The sequence below is a fragment of the Phaethon aethereus genome (genome assembly GCF_964289735.1).
Source record: "Phaethon aethereus genome assembly, chromosome: 3".
NCBI classification, from domain to species: Eukaryota; Metazoa; Chordata; class Aves; order Phaethontiformes; family Phaethontidae; genus Phaethon; species Phaethon aethereus.
This window is the reverse complement of record NC_138576.1, coordinates 115,446,154-115,470,808: the sequence shown is the minus strand read 5'-3', so window position 1 is coordinate 115,470,808 and position 24,655 is coordinate 115,446,154. Positions and strand designations below refer to the sequence as shown.

The 24,655-nt window shown below is 47.1% G+C and overlaps 1 protein-coding gene across 1 annotated transcript in view; it reads right to left on the bottom strand.

Moving 5' to 3' along the window:
• The window catches only part of SYNDIG1 (synapse differentiation inducing 1), a gene marked incomplete at its 5' end in the record, with an annotated part of 76,663 nt that overhangs the window by 37,603 nt on the left and 14,405 nt on the right, over window positions 1-24,655 (bottom strand). The window contains one exon of the mRNA XM_081997150.1: window positions 19,477-19,614. Coding sequence (XP_081853276.1) covers window positions 19,477-19,614 — 138 coding nt within the window. The remainder of the gene's footprint in view (window positions 1-19,476; window positions 19,615-24,655) is intronic.

Sequence of the window (24,655 nt, the reverse complement as noted above, 5' to 3'; positions counted from 1 at the left end):
GATGAGCTGCAGTTTCATCTGTAAATGCTTGCTGTGACAGTACAGGGATACTGGAGTATAATTCACCTCCTCTTGATAGACTACCCCTTCACTTCTGACAGCCCAGTGACCCTTGAGACTTTACGTGAGGAGAGAGGAGATTGAGCCTCCCAATGCAAGCACAGGTTGTGTTAGCTGACTTGCCCCTTTTATAGTGATTAAAATGCTGGCAATGAGGAAAGAAATTCCCAGCTCGTGTCAAGGTGTCAAGGTTGCTGCTTTGATTTTTCTTCTCTGCTTGTCTCCCAAAACAGACTCCATGGCTCTGCTATGCACATGGTGCAGAGAATAAATAAAAATAGTTACTATACACAACACGGTATTTGCTTCTGTAGCTGCAGGGCTGTAGAAGCAACCCCAAGGTGTCACACCTAAACATTACATATTACCTGGGCTTCTTGCCTTCCCTACATTGCCAGAGCTTCCTAATCAAAATGGACATAAATCCTTTCCCCACACATGACCAGATTTTCCTTTTTCTCCTTAGAGAAGTCTCCCTTTGTCCTTGCTGCTTTGCACCACTCACACCAATGCCCTTCACACCCTTCCAGCAGTGTCCCTTTGTCTATTAGTTGTTGCACAGCCTGACTGCATCTCCTCCAGGTTTTCTACCACAAACTCTCCCACTCAAGCTAGAAAGGCAATGTGGTTTCAGGTGTTCAGAAGCACAGACTGAAGGTAAAAAGCAGACACCAGACTCTGCAAGGCATCGTCTTAATCTGCCTCCATGACCAAGTATGCCAAAATGGCAATATAGCAAGCAGGTATCCTGTTTAAAGGAGTAGATGGCCGTTTGCTCCTGCTGCTGAATAACTCTTCTGAGCTATTCATGGCCAAGTAGGTTTCAGGTCTTATGATATGTGTCATCTTGTAAAAGTCCAGACATTACAACTCATCTTATCTGTATCCCCTACACACAGGAATGCCTTCCAAAATCAGTGATCTACGTCTCCAGGAGACCTCATGCTCCAACTAATATAATTTCTCCAGTCTCTGCAAAGGTAGAAGGGTATGTACCTGCTGTCAGTTGCAGCAATGGGCTCTACAGTCAGGCGCTGTGGGACTGCTCCCTGTGATGATGAGGACACTGCCCTGCTTTACTGTCACCCCTGGCTCCCTGTTCCCCTTCCCTTGTGGGGTGGCCCTGATCTCGCTGCTCCCTGATGCCTCTGAGCAAGGGAGATCACGGAGAAACTATTTTCATGGGATGAATGGAAATTTGTGTGGAAAAAAGGTATTATACAGTCTACCAAAGTTTTACCCTTATATTTACCTATGCTTGTGGCATCAATTTGAGGTTATTCTCAGTATTGAGGTTAGTGTAATCCTCTGCTCCATCTGGTCACCCTAAAATGGAAGCTCTTAGATCCCTAACCTGGACGTCCAGGAAAGACCTGAACTAGACAACATTTCCATCTCTCTTCAGCAAAGGAAAAACCAGGCAGGGTATCTAGTCATCACCACTTGTAGTAGCACCACTGCCTTCAATCTCCCAATTATCTCCTGATTAATCATGCAGTCACACAGTGCAAAAGCGGTTGTTCCCAGCAACCCATTCAGTGGTACAGAGCCATGTCCCTGCAGGAGCAGGGAAAGCACACATCCTCCTGACTGTTACAACAAATGTCCCCAGACTGGACACCTAACAGGATAAGCAGCTCACATATTTGCCAGGGTTTACAAATGGTGGCATTTCTACATTTTACCCTTGATCCTCAACATAGCAATTGCTAGGAAGAATGATCTTACTTACTTTGCTAACAGATGCAAGCACATATGGTGAAGACGCCAGGTTGGTGAGGTATCGGCTGGTAGATTAAAAGAGAAGCTGAACATAGTGGAAGGGTGATTTAATGCTGACAATACTGTCACCACCCTGTACTCATACTGGAGATAGCAGATGATGCACATTCTGCCAAAAAGATTTCACAGAGGTTGTGGTTTTTCTTTGCACAGAGCTATGACAGAAATCTCTCAGCTTAATTAGCAAGTGCTGAAATATGTCACACTTGGTAAGAGGTAAATTATTTTGGCCTTATCAAAAAAATTTTTGAACTTGTTGTTTCCTTTGTGGTCATAAAAACATTACAGCCTCAAATCCGCAAGGGAGCTGTTACAGAGGGGGGGAAAAAAGTTTTTGTGATAATAGCAGGGCTCTGTAACAAAACAGTAAATGCAGGGAAACAGGAATCTCTGCTCCAGGTTTCACGGTGACATTCCTCACTGTGAGATTGTCCAGGTCTGGTTAACTTCCCAAAATGAGCGGAAGCAGCTATTTCCCCCAAATCACATTATGGCAATGTGACAGCAAGTCAACATAATCTTCACACATATCCTATTTCAAAAGCAAAACAGAACCCTCCCAGCTCCAACTGGAGATGCAAGTCTGATCTGCAATGCTGAGAGAAGTTCAGATTCCCACTGCTTGACCCTTTTTTTACTAAAGACATCTTGAATTTATAGGCTTGATGCCAAACTGTGGCATCCTTAACATCTAAAGCTAGAAACCTCAGATATGACTCTGATGCCTGTATCAGCAAGCCTGACCTGTACAGAGGAGATGACTGTTTCTCTTCCTTCCAACTGGTCATCACCTTGGCTTTTTTAAGAACTAGCTTGGACTTTTGGTTGTTGCACTCCCATGAAGGATCTATTCAAATGCCTTCATTGTCTTTGCTGTGTGGAAACCTTCCTGAATCCCTACTAAACACCACACCACTGACTGACTCATCCCTGTTTTCTGGGGGGACCTCTCTGATGTGCCAGGTGACCAGAGAAAACAAAAATCTCTCATCTTCAGGGGTCTGTTTCTGACACTTTTTGCCTATGAAGTGGCTAATACAAAGGTTGCTTTTTCAATGCTGATGAATAACTCAGCAGCTTGAATCCCACTGGCTTTCAATGTGATCCATTTTCCTCTGCTTCTCTGTGGTTTAAAGGTAAGCATGAAGGTCCCCGGCACCAAATGACATGTGCTAGTCTCAACACTGCAAGCAGCACACTTCCACCAACATACCCTGCCACGCCTGCTCCTCAGCTCCGTGGGGCTGACCTGCTCATTTCCCCTGAGAAAAGCATCTTCCTGTGTGCAACGCAGCATGAAAGGCAGATTTACTTCCCCTCTGACACAGCCGCACTCTGGTGTCCCCATTCCAGCTCTTCCAGCACTGTCGTTTATATGGTTCTCACCCATCACGCCAGCAGCATTCAGGACAGCACAAGAGGAAAGTAAGTTGAACCTACAGATTGGCAGAGGTATAACTGCACCCAGCAGGACACTGTTTTCTCTTTCATGCTAATTGTAGCACAACGTGCCAGTATATTTGTGCTTCCTGCAGGACAGATTATTCCCTTCTACACATTGTCTTACATCTGGGAAGATCTTTTCTGGTATAAAGAACATTGATACTATGCCTGCATCACAGGGATGGGGTGCCTGAAGTATGCTGCTTTAATTAAAACAGTATAACTTCTGCTTGTAATTAATCCCTATTGGGTTTTGAAGATTGGATCGTTCATTTATCCTGGGCCACAGTAAATGTGAAATTTCCAATCCAAGGAGTCCTGGACCCAAGGCACACAGAGTGCAACACCAGACCGTTTAGAGCCTGACTGCAAGGACAGCAACACAGGGAAAGCAAGGCTGTACCATGCTCAGGGTGTCTTAGTCATGGTCCCCTTTCATCCTGTAGATGCCCCTCCTTCTGTCCTCTGCAAATGAAGAGGAAGCAAGACTCACGCTTGGCCTTTGCTTTTTGAGGCAAAGCTGTACCGCAAGCCACCTCCAAGACAAATCTAGCAGAGGCACAGGCAGCCTTCAAATGTATTTACTGCTGCTTTATGTACTGACAGATAAAAGAAATGCTACTGAAACCTCTGCCATTAATAAATGCATTAGCGGTCGAATCACCATATAAATTCAGGAGCGTATAGGTACTTTCAAGAGCAAGCGAGTACTGTTATTGCAGTATTTCTACCACAGCTTGTTCCTGTTACCAGGAGGAGCAGCGTACCCCATCAGCATATTGGCAAAACTGCTTGATGAGGTAAGGAACCTCCAGTAATAATGAACATTGCAGAAATTCACTGGTTTTACTCATCTCCATTTTCTTGAATGCTGGAAGTGGTCATATGCCCAAGCATGGGGTGGCCTGGGTACCCAGTAGTTATGGATGCAAGGGATCCTAGAGAAAGGCATCATCCACGGAAAGCTGCATCATCAAGAGATACAGGAATGATCTTACAACCTTTCCAAGATGAAGCCTTTCTGCTCCTGAGACCCCGGTTCCCTCAATGAAGGGGAGTCACTGTTAAGCCCCATTTAGACATAGTGTTTATGGAGCAAGGGCTGAGTTGGGTCTCATGTTCGCAGAGGAGTACAGGGACCCTGAACTGAGACACTCATCCCATGCCACAATGAAAATTTCTCCTTGAGCTTACCTTGAATTTTGCTTAAATGCCACTTCATTCTTCTCTGTTTTCAACATTTCTGCTAAGTAACTTTAAGAAATGTACAGAGAACATAAACCTCCACTTGCAATTCATGAGCAAAAAACAGGCAAATAATGTTACCAATTCACCAGGCTGAATGCAACCCCCTGAAATACTTTGAGATTCCTTGTTGTTAATAAAGAAATGAAGGGGAACTAATGCTGCTCATTCCTTTCCCAGCCAGAGTGCATACATGCGCTGGAAGCCACTATGGTGATCTGTTTTCCAATCAGCAGATATATAAGGTGTTTATTATGGTTTTGTTGTTATTATACAACACAAAAGCTATTAGAAATGAGGGAGGGAGTCATAAGGCATCACTTCTATGACACAATTGGAATCAGAATATCTGAAGGCTTGAAACAAGGTTGACAGGGAAAAATGCTAAAGTGTTGACAGAACAAAGTGAAATACCAAAGAATAAGAGCCAATGCCCATGTGATTTAAATGTTCATTATCATTGTGGGAACATTGAAAGCCCTGGGAAACAGGAAATTTGTGTTCACCACAATTTAGGAATAGCCACTGAATGTCATAGGACAAGGTGGTCTTCACCGGGAAGGAAGGAAAACTTTTAAATACGAGTAAGTGAGACATCCTGAAGACACATCAGGAAAGGCCCAGATGATGCTCAGCGTGAGTCCAGCTTAAGCTGAGCCAACCTGCCTCAGCTGTGGTTCAAACTGAGACTAGGTGCATGCACTGAAACTTTAGCAAAGACAATCTGGACAGTCTTTGGACCAATGCTGTGCAAGGTCTCATAAGGTCACTGAAGTTACTGCTTTACAGTAGCTTCTGTGTAAAAGTGCAAGCTGCTAATTAATTGCTTAATTAGTTGTAGTCTGTAGAAACCTGCTTTGAACACCACCATCTGTGTGACAAGGTCACAGAATGAGGACACATTCGGCACAATTACTGAGTGTGGTGCCTTGAATGAAACCCAGAAACCCCAGTCTGGGACGATTACTATTTAAATTAGTTCAAAGTTCCACAAGTCTCTGGACGCCAAATCCCATTTGCTGGGTTATCACACCTGGGAGGATTTGGAAGTTACTCTGTCTGCCATTATCAGCCCAAGGACCACCTTCAGCTTTTGTAGCATGTCCTTGCCATAGCGAAGGACAGATTTTTGGTCCCCATTGTGAAGAGAGGACATGATTCCTTCCAGAGGTCCCCCATCAAGTGACTGAGCAACAAAAGTCCCAATCCCAGCCAGAGGTGGCTCCCTGAACAGACCTGGGAAGAAAAGTTTTGGTCTTTCCTGCTCCCACCATCACATTTCTACATTTCTTGCTAGAGACAGTAGCTGTAAGGACAGATCCCTCATGGTGATACACCTCATGATGCTGGGTTGGACACTAACATCCATTGGCAATCTTTGGGCCTGGGAATTCTGGGTAACAGCTGGTTTGAATTGCATCCTTTCTCCTGGACTTCATGATGGAGAAGTACTCACTACAAGGAAGGCAGATGAGGGATGTGGTGGAGCAGGCATTGCCAATTCCATCTCTCCTGCTCAGTGCTGTGACCTCTCTTCTTTTATCCCTGGCCTCCCTCACCCTCTTCGTGGAAGCTGAGTCCCTTTGTGAACATGCATGACTTGCATTCACCCAAGCAACCATGAGTCTTTAAAACTTCTTGGAAATAATAAAAGAAATGCCAAGATGTGGAAATGTCATTCATAACTCATTGCTCACCGTGCCCCATAATGAGTGTATTTTAATACTAAACTGGCACGGGGGAAGGGAGAAGAAAGATTTTCACAATATGAAAAAGTCAATGTTTTTCCCCCCAAGCACATAAAATACTACATTAGTTTCATTACCAACAGTACATTAAGATCATGTGTCTTGATAGGTGCATTTTAATGTCCTGCCTACCTCTGTGGATACAGCTGGAGGCAAAGCATACAGCAAATGCTGTTGTTTAGATTAGGAAACAGTGTTTGGGAATAATGCAATAATATTAGATAATCAACTAATCTTTAACTTCTTAGAGAAAGATTTCAACCATTTTAGGCATAAATGAAACAAGGGCTGGAAAAAGGGTACCACAGAGACTGGTAAGAGGTAGGGTGAAGACTGTTACAGATAGACGCCAGAGCTATTGAAGGAGGAGAATACCTGTATATCCGTATGCCCCTGGCAGCCTGAATTTCTAGTGGCTGCCTCAGGAAAGCTGATCCTGCTGGGCTCAATATTTTGTCCAGAGTCATGGGAACAAAGTGCAATCTCTCCACCTACTTTAATGGGACAGGTTTATTTTTTGTTGGTCTTGTTGGCTCTCAAGCTTTTTGGCTGGCACAGAGCTTAACTTTACAGAGGTCCCTCTGGACACTGCCACTAGCAACAGAAATCTGTCTGTCTCTTATTATGCTGCCTTCCAGGGTCCCATAATATGACTTCTTTATCTGTTTTAGTTTTCACTTGAAGAAATCCTTGCACTCAGTGGGAAAGTCTGTAGGCTCACTGCTGGGACAGCCATAGCAAACATTTGCCCTGGTCGGAAAACCTCATTGCCCAGCCACGCTGCTCCAGCACAACAGCTGAAAACAGAGAGTCTTCTCCCTTCCCATCTCAGATATTGTATCAGTTTATACAGCAGCTGCGTTCCGTTCTCAAGTTCTGCCTTGCAGTGGCTCCTGAGACTCACCTATTTTGATACAACAGATAATCCATTATTTATTGTAGGCTGAAGAGCACAGTCATTACTTGTGAAAATGGAGTGCCCAGTTTTAGATACAAACTGCACAGCTGCAGGTAGGTCCTAGTCCCTTCATTTTCAGCTGGTTCTTCTAGTTCATCCCAAAATAAATATAAAAAAACTTTATTTCTTTTCTGCTGATGGGAAGTCAGTCAATTCAATGAGGAGTTACAATTGACTGGAAGGCATCTTTGGGTGCCTCGATCACTATACTCAAGTCTTCACTTCAAAGTGTTTTTCTGCAGACCATTTGAAAGACATGCGCAGATTGTAATCAGAAGTGATCAATTCACTTTGCTGTGCATCCAAAGAAAGTACTAATCCAGTAGCCCTCACCAGAACAGCTGCTGAGAGACAGCAAGCTGTATATTCAAGATTAGAATATAGCCCTGGGTCTCTGGTACATGATGGTACCATCTTCTTACCATTTTTTCTTCTCTGAGGAGAAGAAAAAAAATACCTGAGTATTCTGCAGATCAATAAAAGGTTAACCTTAAGTCTTTGCTGTTGAAAACATCCATTCATTTACTGCTGCATACATTAAACTTCAAATGTGTGTGCCTCCTTTCATTTGTTTTTGTTTTGAAAAAGGGTGCTGTCACAGTGCGAGATGAAAGAAAGGTCTCTTATACAAACAGCACCCAAGGAACTACTCTAGACACACACTCTGTTCTCCTTGCCGCAGGAGAATTCAAGGGAGATCATTTACCACCTTGGATGTGAGGAGCTTCATCACATCACCAGGCTTCTGAAGCAGCCACTGAAGCAGCATCCAAAGCTTTTTGGCTTTTCTGACAACTGAAGCAGACATCAGGATGGCCAGAACGAGGTGGGGGGAAGGAGAGGGGTATGTTCCATTCACAGATCTGCAGTGGGTCTCTTTTCTCATGCGTCTGTCAGCAAGGAGACCTACTAGGGAGGTGCAAAATCACGTGCCCTGTTTTTGTCCTTCAACTGGTAGCGAGCTCCTTCTGTGTCCTCTCCTGAAATATAATCCGTCCTGGACACTCTACCTTTGCAGCTGTGAAAAATCAAGTATTTAGCTGGGACATGTGAGGATTACTAAGAAAAGCCCCTTCATGTGCCTGCTAACAATTCTAACTCCATGTCCCTGCTAACAAAACGCATCCTTGCTGTCTAAGCTAAAAACCACCAAAACCCCGCTGCCTAAGACTAAAAAGTTGTTTAAACTTAGTGAGAATTGCCTAAATGTCAGGGGGCCTGAACTCCCTGATCAATTGCTGTGTAAGATTTATTACTTTACTCTTCACATGCCTACACCAGACAGGCTTTTGAAAGATTTTGTGAATACTACAGACACACCAAGCTCAGTGGCAGGCGTGCAAGCAACCTGTTGAAGGTGCGTTATCCTACACTGAAACAATCCTTGCTGTCTCGTAAGCCTGTAAAATAATGAGCCAATAGATGAGCAACAAAAAGTAACAGCAGGACAAAAAGAGGATGCCAGGACGGAATAATGTTTTATACCCATGGAGCATGACTATATTGATACACCTCTGGGCTCTGGCTGGCTCAGCATAATGTGCGAGGCAGAAATGTCTGGCACAGAACAATTCAGGTACAAAGTTTGCCATTGTGCAGGATGTTCTTGCTAATACAAGAGACCTCTCATCTCCTCAAACATTTTGAGTTGGCCACTCTTCTGTCCCAAAACTTCCTTGCAATTAAACACCTACATAATGAATTAAACTCTCCAGGGAATGTTATTTGCAAGCTACCTTTCCAATTATTTAAAATTAGCTTAAGGCCTAAAGCAATCATGCCATTCATTAATCTAATCCCTTTTTGTAGCTGTAGTTCATGACTTGGAAATGTGACCACAAGATCAAAAGGACAAAGAGGAATGAAGAAGAATGTAATTATACAAGACACTTATAAAGTTCCTTGGCCCAAGACCTCACCCACAGCGCACTGAAAGCAGCAGCTGCTGAAACACGATGCACTCTAAATGGCCATTTTCTTGTGTGCACAAACACCTCTCTTCTCAGGAGACATCTACTCTGAAGGCAAAAGTCAGCATGAGCAAAGTCTACCCACACTCAAATCGCTGGCTGGGAGCCAGCTCCTGCCTGGAAAGCAGAGAATTAGAGGTGCTGGTAGTTAATAAACCCTACTTCAGAGCAGCTATCATGGTCTGAGGCAGACCTTGGGAAATCCAAGGGCCATGAGACATCCTCTGCCACTCCTGGAAAGCCAGGACTAGGCTTTCACAGAATCACAGAATCACTAGGTTGGAAAGGACCTTCAAGATCATCAAGTCCAACCATTAATCCAGCACCACCATGTCCCCTAAACCATGTCCTGAAGCGCCACATCCACACATTTTTTGAATACTTCCAGAGATGGCGACTCCACCACCTCCCTGGGCAGCCTTTTCCAATAATTGACCACTCTCTCAGTAAAGACATTTTTCCTAATATCCAGTCTAAACCTCCCCTGGTGCAACTTGAGGCCATTTCCTCTTGTCCTATCACTAGTTACTTGGGAGAAGAGACCAACACCCTTGTCGCCACAACCCCCTTTCAGGTAGTTGTAGAGAGCAATAAGGTCTCCCCTCAGCCTCCTCTTCTCCAGACTAAACAACCCCAGTTCCCTCAGCCGCTCCTCATAAGACTTGTGCTCCAGACCCCTCACCAGCTTCGTTGTCCTTCTCTGGACACGCTCCAGCACCTCAACATCCTTCTTGTAGTGAGGGTCCCAAAACTGAACACAGTATTCAAGGTGCGGTTTCACTAGTGCTGAGTACAGGGGCACAATCACTTCCCTGCTCCTGCTGGCCACACTATTCCTGATACAGGCCAGGACGCTGTTGGCCTTCTTGGCCACCTGAGCACACTGCCGGCTCATGTTCAGCCGGCTGTCAACCAGCACCCCCAGGTCCCTTTCCGCCGGGCTGCTCTCTAGCCACTCCTCCCCAAGCCTGTAGCGTTGCATGGGGTTGTTGTGGCCAAAGTGCAGGACCCTGCACTTGGCCTTATTAAACCTCATACAGTTGGCCTCTGCCCATCGATCCAGCCTGTCCAGATCCCTCTGCAGAGCCCTCCTACCCTCCAGCAGATCAACACTCCCACCCAACTTGGTGTCATCTGCAAACTTACTGAGGGAGCACTCGATTCCCTCATCCAGATCATCAATAAAGATATTAAAGAAGACCGGCCCCAGAACCGAGCCCTGGGGAACACCACTCATGACCGGCTGCCAGCCGGATTTAACGCTGTTCACCACAACTCTCTGGGCTTGGCCATCCAGCCAGTTCCTCACCCAGCGAAGAGTAAACCTGTCTAAGCCACGAGCCGCCAGTTTCTCCAGGAGAATGCTGTGGGAGATGGTGTCAAAGGCTTTACTAAAGTCCAGGTAGACAACGTCCACAGTCTTTCCCTCATCCACTAGGCGGGTCACCTGGTCATAGAAGGAGATCAGGTTGGTCAAGCAGGACCTGCCTTTCATGAACCCATGCTGGCTGGGCCTGATCCCTTGGTTGTCCTGCAGGTGCCCTGTGAGCACTCTCAAGACAAACCGTTCCATAATCTTCCCCGGTACAGAGGTCAGGCTGACAGGCCTGTAGTTCCCAGGATCCTCCTTCCGGCCTTTCTTGTAGATGGGCGTCACATTGGCAAGCCTCCAGTCTTCTGGGACCTCCCCTGTTAACCAGGACTGCTGATAAATGATGGAGAGTGGCTTGGCAAGCTCCTCCGCCAGCTCTCAGTACGCTCGGGTGGATCCCATCAGGCCCCATAGACTCCCACTCCTCTGAAGGGAGCAGAAGTTGCAAACCTTGAACGTACTGAACCATGTGACGAGCTTTTTGCAAGGCCAGGGCATGTCACCCAAATGTCTCTAATCGGGGGCCAGGGACATCCATTTCAGAGCTGCTCTTCCAAGAACAATAGACCCAGCACTCTCACACAGCGACATATGTTCCTGGCTATCTCAGCAGGTAGTTTCTCTCTGTATCACGCTTGCCAACAGCAGCCATGTTATTTTATGCTGGCACAGGCTGTGCTGTTCAGTATTCATTGCCATCCTCTGCCTGGCAAATCTACCACCTGCCTGATGGGAGCAAGGGGAGGAGTGTGGACAGGCAGCCAGCAGCAACCTTCTGCAGACCAGCCCTTATGAATACAGCCTTGTCCATGCCCTGGCCATGCACATGCTCTGCATGCCCCAATGGACTGCCGGCCTGGGGCATTATCCTCTGAGCATTTGCCTTTCACGCTGAGCCTGCACAGAGACACTCGGTGTCAAGGGAGGGCTCCAGCCCCACACAAACCTGTCCTAGTTAGGACAGAGATTATCATACCAACCTATTTAGTGCTGCAACCACTTGCCTCATGAATATGCCCACGAGTGAGCCACAGTGACAGAGAACACCCGTTGCAGTATTCATATAATCTTATATTTAATCCTTCTTAAGAGGAGAAATCTCTGCCTTTCTTCAAGCACGACCTATCTGGAGGAGTAATCTGGCCTTACCTAAGCTATCACATCCCATGCCATGCTCCTAAATTAACTCTGCTCATCATAGCCTCTCTCCCACTCTCAGTTTCCCCATCCAACACAGCGTATTTCCCTCTCCTTGATGCCCTTTATTCCTCCTCAGAAAGGCTGAGGCTCCTCACTCTCCACCACTGGGCAGATTCAGCGCCTGAGCCCAGGAACTGGATGGATCCACATTGCACAGATGTGTGTGTGTGTATATATGTATATATGTATATTCTCACTAGTGGACCTCCATCCTGCACAGGGAGAGGAGCAGGATGAGGCTGATGGTGCTGTCTGCATTTGTTGAGTGCTCTGAGTGTCTGTGATCTGTGTGGCCAGCCGTGTATATATGTAAATACATGGTGTACGTATATGTGTGCTCTGTGTGTGTGCCTGCTGGGAATGCATCTTCAACCTTGCTGCTGGCTGGACCTTTGGGGATGGGTGGCAACAGCTTCACCCCTCTTGGGATGTTGTATCTGGCATGACATATTTTCCTTTCACAGACTCTACCTCTGTGTCTTATGAACATGCATGGTCAGCAGTTTACTGGGCTTGTGTCTGCTGATCACAGACCAACTCCTGCTGCCCAACCAGGGACACCAGCGTGCACAGCACTGCTCCCTCCCTCAGGGGCAGACCCACCTCCAAGTTAGTATCGGTTCTGTCTACAGACCTGACAAGGGCAGGGTGCCTGGGTCACACACAGGCAGACCCTGCCCCAAACCCCTGAGTAGACAAGGTAGACGAAGGGTGAAAGCCATCAGCTAAAAGTGATCAGCATAGGCGATGCTCCTCAGACCTAGGCTTGAGCAGAGATGCAAGTCAAAGCACAAGCTATGCATGTCTGAAGAACCATATGCAATTACAAGACAGCTGTCTTATGGTAGGTAAAATTATGGTGTCATTTAATGATCTTGAAGTGCTTATCCTTGCAAGTGCTGTGTTTTAACAGGAGTGCATGCATATGTACTCATACTAAGAGACAGTTTGCAAGCAGAGATATATGAGCAGTTTGCAAGCAATTGCTGACCTCACATTTCCTCATATAAAACCTCATTTTCGATTGTTTCAAACTCTGTCAAACTTCAGAAATCTAACACGCCAGTCCTCCACAGCTATTTCTGTGTTATGAATGTGGCTGGAAGAACTCAGCTCTTTCTTAGGCTGATCACTGAGGAAAAGCCCCAGAGCATACAGCTTGTCCCAGCAGGAAGCTAAGCCCTGTGACACAAGGGTCTGAGAGCCATAGGCACCTAGGGGTGAAGTCATGTAAGCACAGACTGCCCCAGCATCAGTTGAGAGACCTGCACCTCTGTGAGTCCCTGGCTTGCTAGTCCCTTGCCAGAGTAGGCAAACCAGATCTTCCACACAGAAGTGAAGGGGGTGATTTCCACCAGCTGAAGAGCTGGCATGTCAAGAAATAGTAAATATTAACTAAACAGAATCTATATTCGTCAGCTATTAAGACTGAAACAGGCTTGGAGGAATCCATAAGTCATGGTATCTGCCATCTACCTTGCAAATGGGACACAGCCCAGTGAGCAGTGGACCTCTCAGGGCCAGGGCTCTCACATAAGGACAACAGCCGTACTGTTGGCCTTTGGCCACCTCAGCAAGACACTGGCACAGAGCTCTGCTGGGAAGATTTCTGACCCAAAAGTCCTTAGCAGCTCCATGTGAGGAGGAACTAATCTGGACTCATTCCTGACACAAGAGAGTTTAGTTGTCCAAAGGTTTTATTCATAACCTTTTACAGCCCAAAGACTACAAAACTTCATCAGAAGGGTGCCTGCATGCACCTGCACTTGCATGCATATACAGCCAGATGAATAACACACAGATCTGCTTTTTGAGTGATCAGCACTGACAGCTCAAATCTTTGCATGACTGACAGCAGAGACATGGATGAGTAGCCGCAGAACACACCCAATACCCTACATCCAAGCTGTGTGACCCAATGCAACAGCTCAACTTCAACTCAGCAATTGTGTGATTTGGTATCCTGGTCCAAGACACCAAAAAAGGGACTTTTTCTTACTATATTTAAGGAGGTTAAAGTTCATCTTCTTTTAACAGTCAGGTCTTTTGTACGAGCACTACTTCGTCCAAGAAACAATGCAGTGCTGAAAAATCAAAAAGCTCTCTTGAAAATGCAAAAGCCTGCTGTCTCCTCTGCTAGCATTGCTTTAGCAATGCTGACCAGCACATCCTGGGAGTATACAGCTTGGCCTGTTACTGCACATATAACAAGAAAAGAAAAACACTCCAAGTTTTAGGTTTTGCCTGTGTCTTTTCATCTTGGCTACAAGGCAATGCAGCATCACCAGTACAAACATATATGCTCATGGCTGTGGATGTCAACTTATTTATAGTCTATTATATTCTGTTTTCTGATGGAGAAAAGTGGGGCAGAGAGGGAAAAACAGGGTGGGATGGTAGAGCATGGAAAGGTTTTACCAGCATCACCAGCCAGTTTGGTGGAGTGTGGCACATCACACTGCTGTCCCATCTCATGGTTTTCCCAGTTGAGATGGGGACTATGAGCCACATTTCTAATGAATAAACAACAGATAACACCTGACTGTTATTTCCCTGTCCTTTTCAGCAGTGGCTAGATGTCAAAATCTGATGGAGAAAAGCAAAGAAACTGAAATATTCATGTGTGCCAAGCACCTAATCTCTGGTGTCTGATAAAGATTAAGTTCATACTGTCTTCTCCCTCCCAGTGGGATGACATGAACATTATCTCTCTCTTCTCCCTGGTGACCACTGAAACATGTCAAAATACATTTTTTTCAAAACCTCTACCTCTGAAAACTGGATAGAAAGTAACAAAATGGTTCAGAAGTTGCGGTGAAGAAAGACAAGCTACTCATTTGCCTGATCATGTATGCCTCACGTCTGTATGAAAAGTGGAGAAAATCCTTTTACCCAGTGCGCAGTCCCTACTTTTCTTTAAAGACAATCCGAGTGATGCAATTTGGAGCTGTGCCCACACAAGCAATCCATGGGCTGGGGGAAAAATTACAGAGCCATGCATCCCTCGATCACTGTGTGAGGGAGGTAATTACGGCAGGAGTAAGTGCAGCAGACAGGAAGCGATTGCTTTCGTGCGCTTGGGTTACAGTCTGCTGCCTGGCAGCTCTCATGCGCTGCCAGGGAGGAAAGTGGGTTTGGAGGATATTTGAGCACCTAAGTGTGCCGAGACGTGTCCAGTGGGATTTTTCAGGTGTATGTCTATGCCAGCCTGACACAGCTCCATCGAGGTTACGTGGAAGATGGATAGAAGTGTTGTACATACTCTTGTTTCTCCTCTGGCCTGGCTGGCATCTCTCGGATGCTTGGTGGGGACTTACTGGGAGTGAAAGGCTCCACATAACCACCACATCCCACAAGAAAGCAGGTACAAAGTGAAGCTCATTCATACCAGCACAGACTTAGGTCTCTGATAATGAGTTTCTTTTTACAGGAGGGGAAAAAATGTGTGCCAAGGTATTGCTATCTTTCCTAAAAATAAAAGCAGGGAGAAAAAGAGGATTCAGACTAAAAAGACCTTGCACGATTATCAACCCCCACCAAGCAGAAATTCTGACAGGCCCTGATAACTTGTCTGGTAAGTTTAATGGTAAACTTGCAAGACAAAAAGATTTTTTTTTTAACTTCTTTCTCTGACTTATGAAGCTTCAGGCTTGTTTACAGTCTACAAAGCTAAAAACTCCTGTAAAAAATGAAAACCGAGGTACCTGCATGACTCCAGAGGGTAGAGATTTACGAAAAAATAAACATAATGAGGTTTTTTTGATCAAACACTGCTTGTGGAGAAGAGTTTTACGGTGAAAGGCATACAACATTTACATTTTCCTCTGCAAAAGCACAAAAAAACCCCTCTGGCTGGGCCCTTTAGCCCTATAAGCTGTTAGGAAAGCAGCTAATCCAAAAATTGCAAGCATAAAAACTCACATGGCCCGTTTGTAGAGAAGTGGAAAACTAACCAATAAACATTGTCTGCTATTAAAAATCAGAGTACTCAGAGACATTATACCTCCTGAGAGGTTACCCTAGAGCAGTGGCCTCTGGGCAGGTCACCTGAATGGCTCATGTGTGCAAAGCCCCTGTATTTTAGCTGTGACAGCTCAGGCGAGACGGGGATCTGGACACCACTTTTAGCGTGACGCCAGCATAACGAGGAGGACACATTGTGCCTGTGAGGCAATGGGAGTCATGTCTTGATCTCATGGTCCAAAGAAGCAAGCACCATAGAAGATTGGATAGATGGGGGAAGAAAATGGCACAGTCCTCACATTGCTTTTCTGGTAGCTGACAGAGCGAGCAGGACTGAGCAGCCACAAGCAGTGGGTGTAAGTGAGTCGTTTGAGGGAAGGAAAACACAGATCAAAACAGAAGCAAGTAAACAAGCAAGTATACAACACAGTGATGGCCTCAGGCTTTCTGTTTTACTGAGGGAAGATGAAAAGCAGCGAGACTCAGCTTCGCTTGGGATAGGAAGATCACCAGGTGATGCCCTACTTGTGAAAACTGGATATGCCAAAGAAAAGGAACTGCTTTTGCTTTCACAGAGTACACTTCTGAATCCACTGCTCCTCCCTGCTGGCTCAGCTAAACCTGATGCACATCTTCATTTCCACCAAGCAGGTACACCCTGTACAGTTGCATAGTTCGATACAGACGGCCTCCAAGAAGCCCTAAGTCAGCAGCACATTCGCAAGAGCCTTGGTGGAAACATCAAGTCCCACACAGAGCAGAAATAGCCCCTGCAGGAAGCACACTGCTTTTATGGAGCACAGGGAAAATTAATCTTTCTATATGCAACGAGCACCTCTGAAACCTTACAACATCCATCCTTGTATAATTCATTTGCACCATGACATAGACATATGCAGTGTAAATGTACTGCCAGATACTGCAGGATTAAACTGAAAGCACCTGTCCCTTTGGACTGAGCTGCACTGCAAATATATCTTCTGCAAATCAGGCCTTCATCTGTAAATGCATTGCACACCCAGAGGAGACCAGGTTTTTAAAGCAGCTCATCAAAAGTGCTAAATTGTGATACAAAGAATCCATCCACCACCTTTGAAGTTCCAACATGTTACAATTTTTTCCCAGACTGGGCCTTTTTAAGTAGAACTATCCAGGAGACTTTTGAAAGCATGAAATTTTCAAGAGCTCAAGCAACTTCAAAAAAAGGTTTGAATGCAAGTGCCAAGTTATGATCTTTAGTTATAGTTCAGACTTCTGATAAAGGATGGGGAATGTTAGACTACCCTTTTCTATTAACAAGAGATCTCAAACGTTATTCAAGAGTTCATGTTAAAAGACCTATAGAAATAGAAATCACAAGCTAATAGGACGTAATGTTTTACTACCTCACATATAAAAAATCATTCTGAATGGTTTACGCTCCAAAGCATGAGTCGACACCACTGTCACTATTAGCTTAGCTAGGTGCAGGATTTCAGTGGTTTATAACAGCTATTTTAGCCAGTTCTCAGCCATAGGAGGTTTTGGCCTTAATTTGAGCTTAATTTTTCCACTGGAAAATGCCAATTTGTTGGATGTGGGGTTTTGCAGAAGTGTCAGTTTCAGTGAAGGCTGGTGGTTTCCCAGGGCCATGATGGACGTGCTGGAGGGGAAGGCAGGCAGTGAAAGTACCTGCCTGGGAACTTGGGGAGCAGACAGACTGACGTGACTGTGCTGGACTGGGACAAGCAGGGACTTGACCATCTTTCTGCGAGACATTTCGGAAAGGATTTCTCAGCTGATTTAGCTGTTGGAGAGAGTGAAAAGGAAAGATGGGAGGAAAGGAGCATGCAGGGGTGGCGTTATTACCATTTTTTAGTGGGGAGAGAAGAAAAAAATTTCTACCTCAGATGCAAAAGCAAAAAGCAGAAGTCAAATGTCCTCAGAAACACACTCCTTCCTCCTGGCTAGATTTAGCCACAACTTGTCTTGGTGAATTCAAGGGGTCAGTTAACAAAGAATAACTTACTGCCTCTCAACCTAATAGAAGCAAGGCACCTGCCTGATCTTTCTTGTGGACACCTCCTAGTTTTAGGCAGTCACATTCAGCAGTTCCCCACCATTATGCTAATCTAAACCAACACCCAAGTTTCCATTTTCCAGGGCCTAAATCCTTCAGCACAATATGATCAACTTTTGCTGCCTTCCTTTATACTCATATCGAGGTAGCAGGGTCTTATAAATTCATGCTGGCCCCTGGAATCAGTTCACAGCTATGTGGATGCCCTGTCCTTCATACACTGTCTCCCAGCACATTTAGCTTCTCAGACTTACTGCTTTTTAGTACTTAATTATGCTGTTTATTTTGCATTTATTGGACTGTGCTGTGCTTTCATTGCTTAGATAAAACTAGCTAGCAATCCCCAGGCCTCCTGAAGGAATGCTACCGCAGGAAATTAATGAACGCACTATTTTCCCCAGCACAGAGCAAACACACTGCTAATGGTGACAAACTCTCAACCCTTCCTTGGCTGCAGCATTGCCTAGTCTGTGTGTGTGAAGAGATGTGGCCATTGAAATTGCTGTCGAATAGCTCTGCCTGAAGGACCAAACAGCAGGATAATAAAGCACATGCAGATCCCACCCAATACTTTACTTTTTGCTGTCATCGTCATCAGGCAAATCCTTTGACCCAAACTTGAGAAATCAATAGCACTCAAAGAAGGAAACTTGGCATTTTCCACTGGACAAATTTTAATTGACCCAGAAGCTTCCAAGTTCAATGACAGACACTTTATTTAAAGCAAAAAATAGTAGTGCTGTATCTCTTTCTTTGATATTGAAGAATAGGATTCTTCAGATCTGAAGTACTTGCTCTGTCTTGACACATACTGAGTGCTGGTAGATGTTTAGAGCAGGCAGATTAGAAAGACAGGCGAGAGGGTGAATGATTTTGGTGCTGTGGATTACAGACTGTAGTTTGCAATAGGCATTGCTACCACCAGTAGATAGAAATATTGCAGTCACTGATGAGACTTCCAGTGTGACTCCTTTGCTGTCACATTACATTATCTGCCACGCTGGGAAACTCAATAATTACTCTGCAGGCACTTGGTGAAGATATACTTGTCAAAACAAATGATGGGGCATGAGGTGATTGTTAGGCACAGGCTGCAAACCAGCAAGTCCGACTCATGAAGGAAGCAAACCAAAACACTGTCACTTCTCTGGTAAAAAAAATTTCAATATTAAAATTGGACAAGAGCAATTTTTCAGGGGGAAAGGAAATGGTTCCTGGAAAGCAAATTTGCTTCTGCAGAATAGAAATAATTTTTCTGCTCCTGAAAGTATATTACCTGGTTTGCTTTTCCAGATGATCAGCTTGGGAAACAATAGGTCAGTTTTCCCAATTGGAAATCTGTGTTTGAGATAGCAAGGGTGTTTTCCACTCAAAAGTAACATCCACAGAAAATCCCTAGCTGGACATTGTATAACCTGACATGGAACCCGATCATTATCAACTAAAACCTAAAGTATTTTGTAGACTCATTCCTCAGCAAAGTATCTCACCAGACAACCACCACTATTACAGAGACATATCAAGGTGGGGAGCACACTACCGTTTTAACCACCTCCCACTACCTTGGAGAATGTCTTGCCCACATTTGGATTTTGGTGAACTTTCCTTGCTGGTGTGAGGTGATGGCTACTCCGTGGATGCAAAACTCTGAATTACCAGGAGACGTTTTAACATACCTCATGAGACAGGTAAAAGGCAGCAATTCCCAATGGCCAGAAGCAGCAGAGCATGGAGAACACAGTGAGGCCGAGATGATCTCTTGGTGGCATCATCAGGAAATTGTCTTCACTTTCAGTGTCACTTGAGTAATCACTCTGGAATAGCAAGGGAGAGAGAAATGTAGAGGTGCTGGTTAATGATATCATTATTTCTCCTCTGCCATGGGCTAAGGCTGTGATCATCCACCCACAAAACTCTCTCCAGTCACACCAGGGCAATTCCTCAACATCAAGACAGGCCTCCAGCACTCATGGGAGAAGGCTTCTGGTGACTGAAGTTCTCTACTATGCAGGGGTCTCTAGACAGGGCCAGCCCTGGGGGCACTTGTACCCTATTCATCAGGGCCTGTTGCACGTGTTCTGCTCTGCTGTGGCCCCACAGCAACAGGACCACAGGAATTAGCCTGCCTTCCTGCAGTGTCCACACCAGCTGGTGACATCCTTCAGAAGGACTGCAGGATTGGGACCGTGGCCGTGGGACATCTCCATCCCTGGCCTGCTGAAAGGCTCAGTAACCCCCTGCTTTAGCACCAGCCCAAGGGGAGGCTTAGAGACCCAAACCCTTATGTCTGCACCAAAATCAAACAGGAGAGGAGTGGGAGCACAGTTCAGAGGCCAGGTTATCTCTGCAAGCTGCAGGCTGGGATTGCAGATGCCCTGTCAGCATCAACGTGTCACCATCAACGCTTGGGGAAGCCACCCCAGCCAGCATCACCAAGTCAGCACTCTTTTCCTCTCCCGCTGCATGCCCAGCACTGGCTGGCAGGTGTCCTCCTTGCGAACAGCAGGGGCATCTCCGTTCACCAGCTGTATGTCACAGCCTCCATCACTACCGCATGAACTTGAAAGCAAGAAATGAGAAACGACAAGAGACTTTGGAAATCATGGCAGGGAGCTGAAAAGGGCCCAGTTTACGCGTTCATCCTTCATGAACGAATGAAAGTGACTGTCTAGTCGGACGAACCAGGGTGAGCCTGGGTGGGCTGGCACTTCTGAAACATAATGTCACATATCTGAGTTTAAAACCCAGTGTGCCCGGCATTTCGGCAAAGCCACTGAGGCAAAGGGCTCCAGGGCGGAGGATCACGCTGGGGCACCCTTCCTAAAGTGGTAAAACCACAGCAAAACCGCGAAGGCGAAAGCTCAGGGAGAGAGGGTGCCCCAGCCCCCCAGGCCGGCAGAGTGAGCTCCTGGCGAGCGGCCGCTCTGGCTCAGCACGGGTGGGGACAAGAGCGGCGTGGCCAAAGCCCCTCATGTACCAGAGCAGCCCCCACGAGCGCGAGCGGCCCGGAGCGCGGCGACCAGGGCGGGCAAACAGGGCGTGGTGCGGCGGTTGGTGAAGGAAGGTGTGCGGGCAGGGCACACTAAGAGGGACTAGAGGCTCTCTCAACGAGTGGTCATCGCCCTCCTAGAAGAGGCCCCAGCCATGGTCTCCACTCGGCCGAAAGCCATTGCCATAAGGAATGTGGCGACCCAGACGGAGCTGCCACTCAGGCACGTGGCTGTCCAGGTGTCCGGCTGCAGGGAGGGCCTGAGGCCGTCACGCGTGCGGGAGGGCAGCGGAGACACCACCTGCGTGCGGTGCGGCCGGAGGAGCGACTGCTCAGCCTGGGGCAGACTTGAGAGAGGCCGTGGAGGGGCTGAGGAGCATCAGGGAGTGCGAGAGGGAGATGGATCAGTGGAGCCGCACCCGGCCGTCCCTGGGGCAGGGGCAGCCGGTGGAGGCTCCACGAGCAGCGGGGGATCCCCTGTCCTCTTGCTGTTGGGCAGGAGGAGGGGGCCTAAGAGACGAGGGGGAATGGAAACAGGTCCCTGCTCCGGGGGGGAGCCCTCACTGTCCCGGCCGCCCTCACCGTCCCGGCTGCCCTTACACAACAGATATGGGGTTCTGGGACTTGAGGGCCAGGAACAAGAGGATATAGATGAAAGTCCATCCAGGGCGTTGCCCAGGGTGAGTCAGCCAGCCCCACACATTACGACTGTCTCCCTTAAGAAAAAGAGGAGGGTAATTGTCGTAGGCAACTCCCTTCTGAGTGGAACAGAGGGCCCAATATGCCACCCAGACCCAACCCACGGGGAAGTCTCCTGCCTCCCTGGGGCCCAGGTGAGAGATGTCACCAGGAAACACCCTGGTCTGGTTTGGCCCACTGATTACTACCCACTGTTGGTTATGCAGGTTGGTAGCAACGAGGTTGCACAAAGTCTAAAAGTGATTAAAAGAAACTTCAGAGTGCTGGGGCAACTGGTTGAAGAATTAGGAGCACAGGTAATGTTTTCCTCAATCCCTTCAGTGGCAGGGAGGAACGCTGAAAGGAACAAGAAAACACACCTGGTTAACACGTGGCTCAAAGGCTGGTGCCATCGGTGGAATTTTGGGGTTTTTGACCATGGAGAGGTTTACAGGGCACCAGCACTTCTGGCAGCAGACAGAGTTCAGCTGTCTCACTGGGGAAAAAGGATTTTCGCTTCTGAGTTGGCAGGGCTCATCGAGAGGGCTTTAAACTAGGCTTGAAACGGGAAGGGGATAAAACCAGGCTCACTAGAGATGAGCCATGGGGCGGCATGCCAGTGTTGGGGGCGAAATCGATAGCCCAGCTCAAGTGCATCTACACCAATGCACACAGCATGGGCAGTAAACGGAGCTGGAAGCCATTGTGCAGCGGGACAACTATGACTTAGTCGCCATCACAGAAACATGATGGGATGGCTCCCATGACTGGAGTGCTGCAATGGATGGCTATAAGCTCTTCAGAAGATATAGGAAAGGAAGGAGAGGTGGTGGGTTCACTCTGTATGTTAGGGAGTGTTTTGACTGTATAGAGCTCAACAATTGTGATGAGAAGGTTGAGTGCTTATGGGTAAGGATGAGGGGGAAGGCCAACAAGGCAGTCTGTTATAGACCACCCAACCAGGATGAAGAGGCAGACAAAGCATTCTACAAGCATCTGGCAGAAGTCTCACAATCTCTAGCCTTTGTTCTTGTGGGCATCATCTTACCAGATGTCTGCTGGAAATACAACACAGCAGGGAGGAAACAGTCTAGGAGGTTCCTGGACTGTGTGGAAGATAACTTCCTGACACAGTTGGTGAGTGAGCCCACCAGGGGAAGTGCCCCACTTAACCTGCTGTTTATGAACAGAGAAGGACCGGTGGGAGATGTGGTGGTCGGAGGCCGTCTTGGACTTATCAACCATGGAATGATAGAGTTCTCTATTCTTGGTGAAGTAAGCAGAACCACTACCACGGACTTCTGGAGGGCAGACTTCGGCCTGTTCAGGACACTGGTTGAGAGAGTCCCTTGGGAGACAGTCCTGAAGGGCAAAGGGGTCCAGGAAGGCTTCTTCCTTCAAGAAGGAAGCCTTAAAGGCGGAAGAGCAGGCAGTCCCTATGTGCAATAAGATGAGCTGGCGGGGAAGACGACCGGCCTGGCTGAACGGGGAGCTTTTGCTGAGACTCACGAAAAAAAGGAGAGTTTACCACCTGTGGAAGAAGGGGCAGGCTACTCAAGAAGAGTACAAGGATCTCGTTGGGTCATGCAGAGAGAAAATTAGAAAGGCAAAATCCCAGCTAGAACTCAATCTGGCCGCAATCATAAGGGAAAACAAGAAATGTTTTCACAAATATATTAACAACAAAAAGAGAGGCAAGGAGAATCTCCTTTCCTTATTGGATGTGGGGGGGAACATTGTCACCAAAGAGGAGGAAAAGGCTGAGGTACTTAATGCCTTCTTTGCCTCAGTCTTTAAGAGCCAGAGCAGTTATCCTCAGGGTATTCAGCCCCCTGAGCTGGAAGACAGGGACGGAGAGAAGAAAAACCCCCCATAATGCAGGAGGAAGCAGTTAATGACTTGCTATGCCACCGGGACAATCACAAGTCTATGGGGTCAGATGGGATCCACTCAAGAGTACTGAGGGAGCTGGCGGAGGAGCTTGCCAAGACTCTCTCCATCATTTATCAGCAGTCCTGGTTAACAGGGGAGGTCCCAGGTGACTGGAGGCTTGCCAATGTGATGCCCATCTACAAGAAGGGCTGGAAGGAGGATCCCAGCAACTACAGGCCTGTCAGCCTGACCTCGGTACTGGGTAAGATTATGGAGCAGCTCATCTTGAGGGCACTCACAGGGCATGTGCAGGACAACCATGGATCAGGCACAGCCAGCACAGGTTCCTGAAAGGCAGATCCTGCTTGACCAACAGGATCTCCTTCTATGACCAGGTGACCTGCCTAGTGGATGAGGGAAAGGCTGTGGATGTTGTCTACCTAGACTTTAGTAAAGCCTTTGACACCATCTCCCACAGCATTCTCCTGGAGAAACTGGCGGCTCATGGCTTAGGCAGGTGTACTCTTCGCTGGGTGAAAAACTGGCTGAAAGGCCAAGCCCAGAGAGTTGTGGTGAACGGAGTTAAATCCAGTTGGGAGCCAGTCACAAGTGGTGTTCCCCAAGGCTCACTTTTGGGGCCGGTCTTCTTTAATATCTTTATCGATGATCTGGATGAGGGGATCAAGTGCTCCCTCAGTAAGTTTGCAGACGACACCAAGTTGGGTGGGAGTGTTGATCTGCTCGAGGTTAGGAAGGCTCTGCAGAGGGATCTGGACAGGCTGGATTGATGGGTCAAGGTCAATTGTATGAGAGTCATCAAGGCCAAATGCCGCGTCCTGCACTTTGGCCACAACAACCCCATGCAATGCTACAGGCTTGGGGAAGAGTGGCTGGAAAGCTGCCTGGTGGAAAAGGACGTGGGGGTGTTGGTCAACAGCCAGCTGAACATGGGCCAGCAGCGTACCCAGGTGGCCAAGAAGGCCAACAGCGTCCTGGCCTGTATCAGCAATAGTGTGGCCAGCAGGAATAGGGAAGTGATCGTGCCCCTGTACTCGGCACTGGTGAGGCCGCACCTCGAATCCTGTGTTCAGTTTCGGGCCCCTCACTACAACAAGGACATTGAGTTGCTGGAGCGTGTCCAAAGAAAGGCAACAAAGCTGGTGAGGGGTCTAGGGCACAAATCTTATTAGGAGTGGCTGAGGGAACTGGGGTTGTTTAGTCTGGAGAAGAAGAGGCTGAGGGGAGACCTTATCGCTCTCTACAATTACCTGAAAGGGGGTTTTGGTGAGGTGGGTATTGGTCTCTTCTCCCAAGTA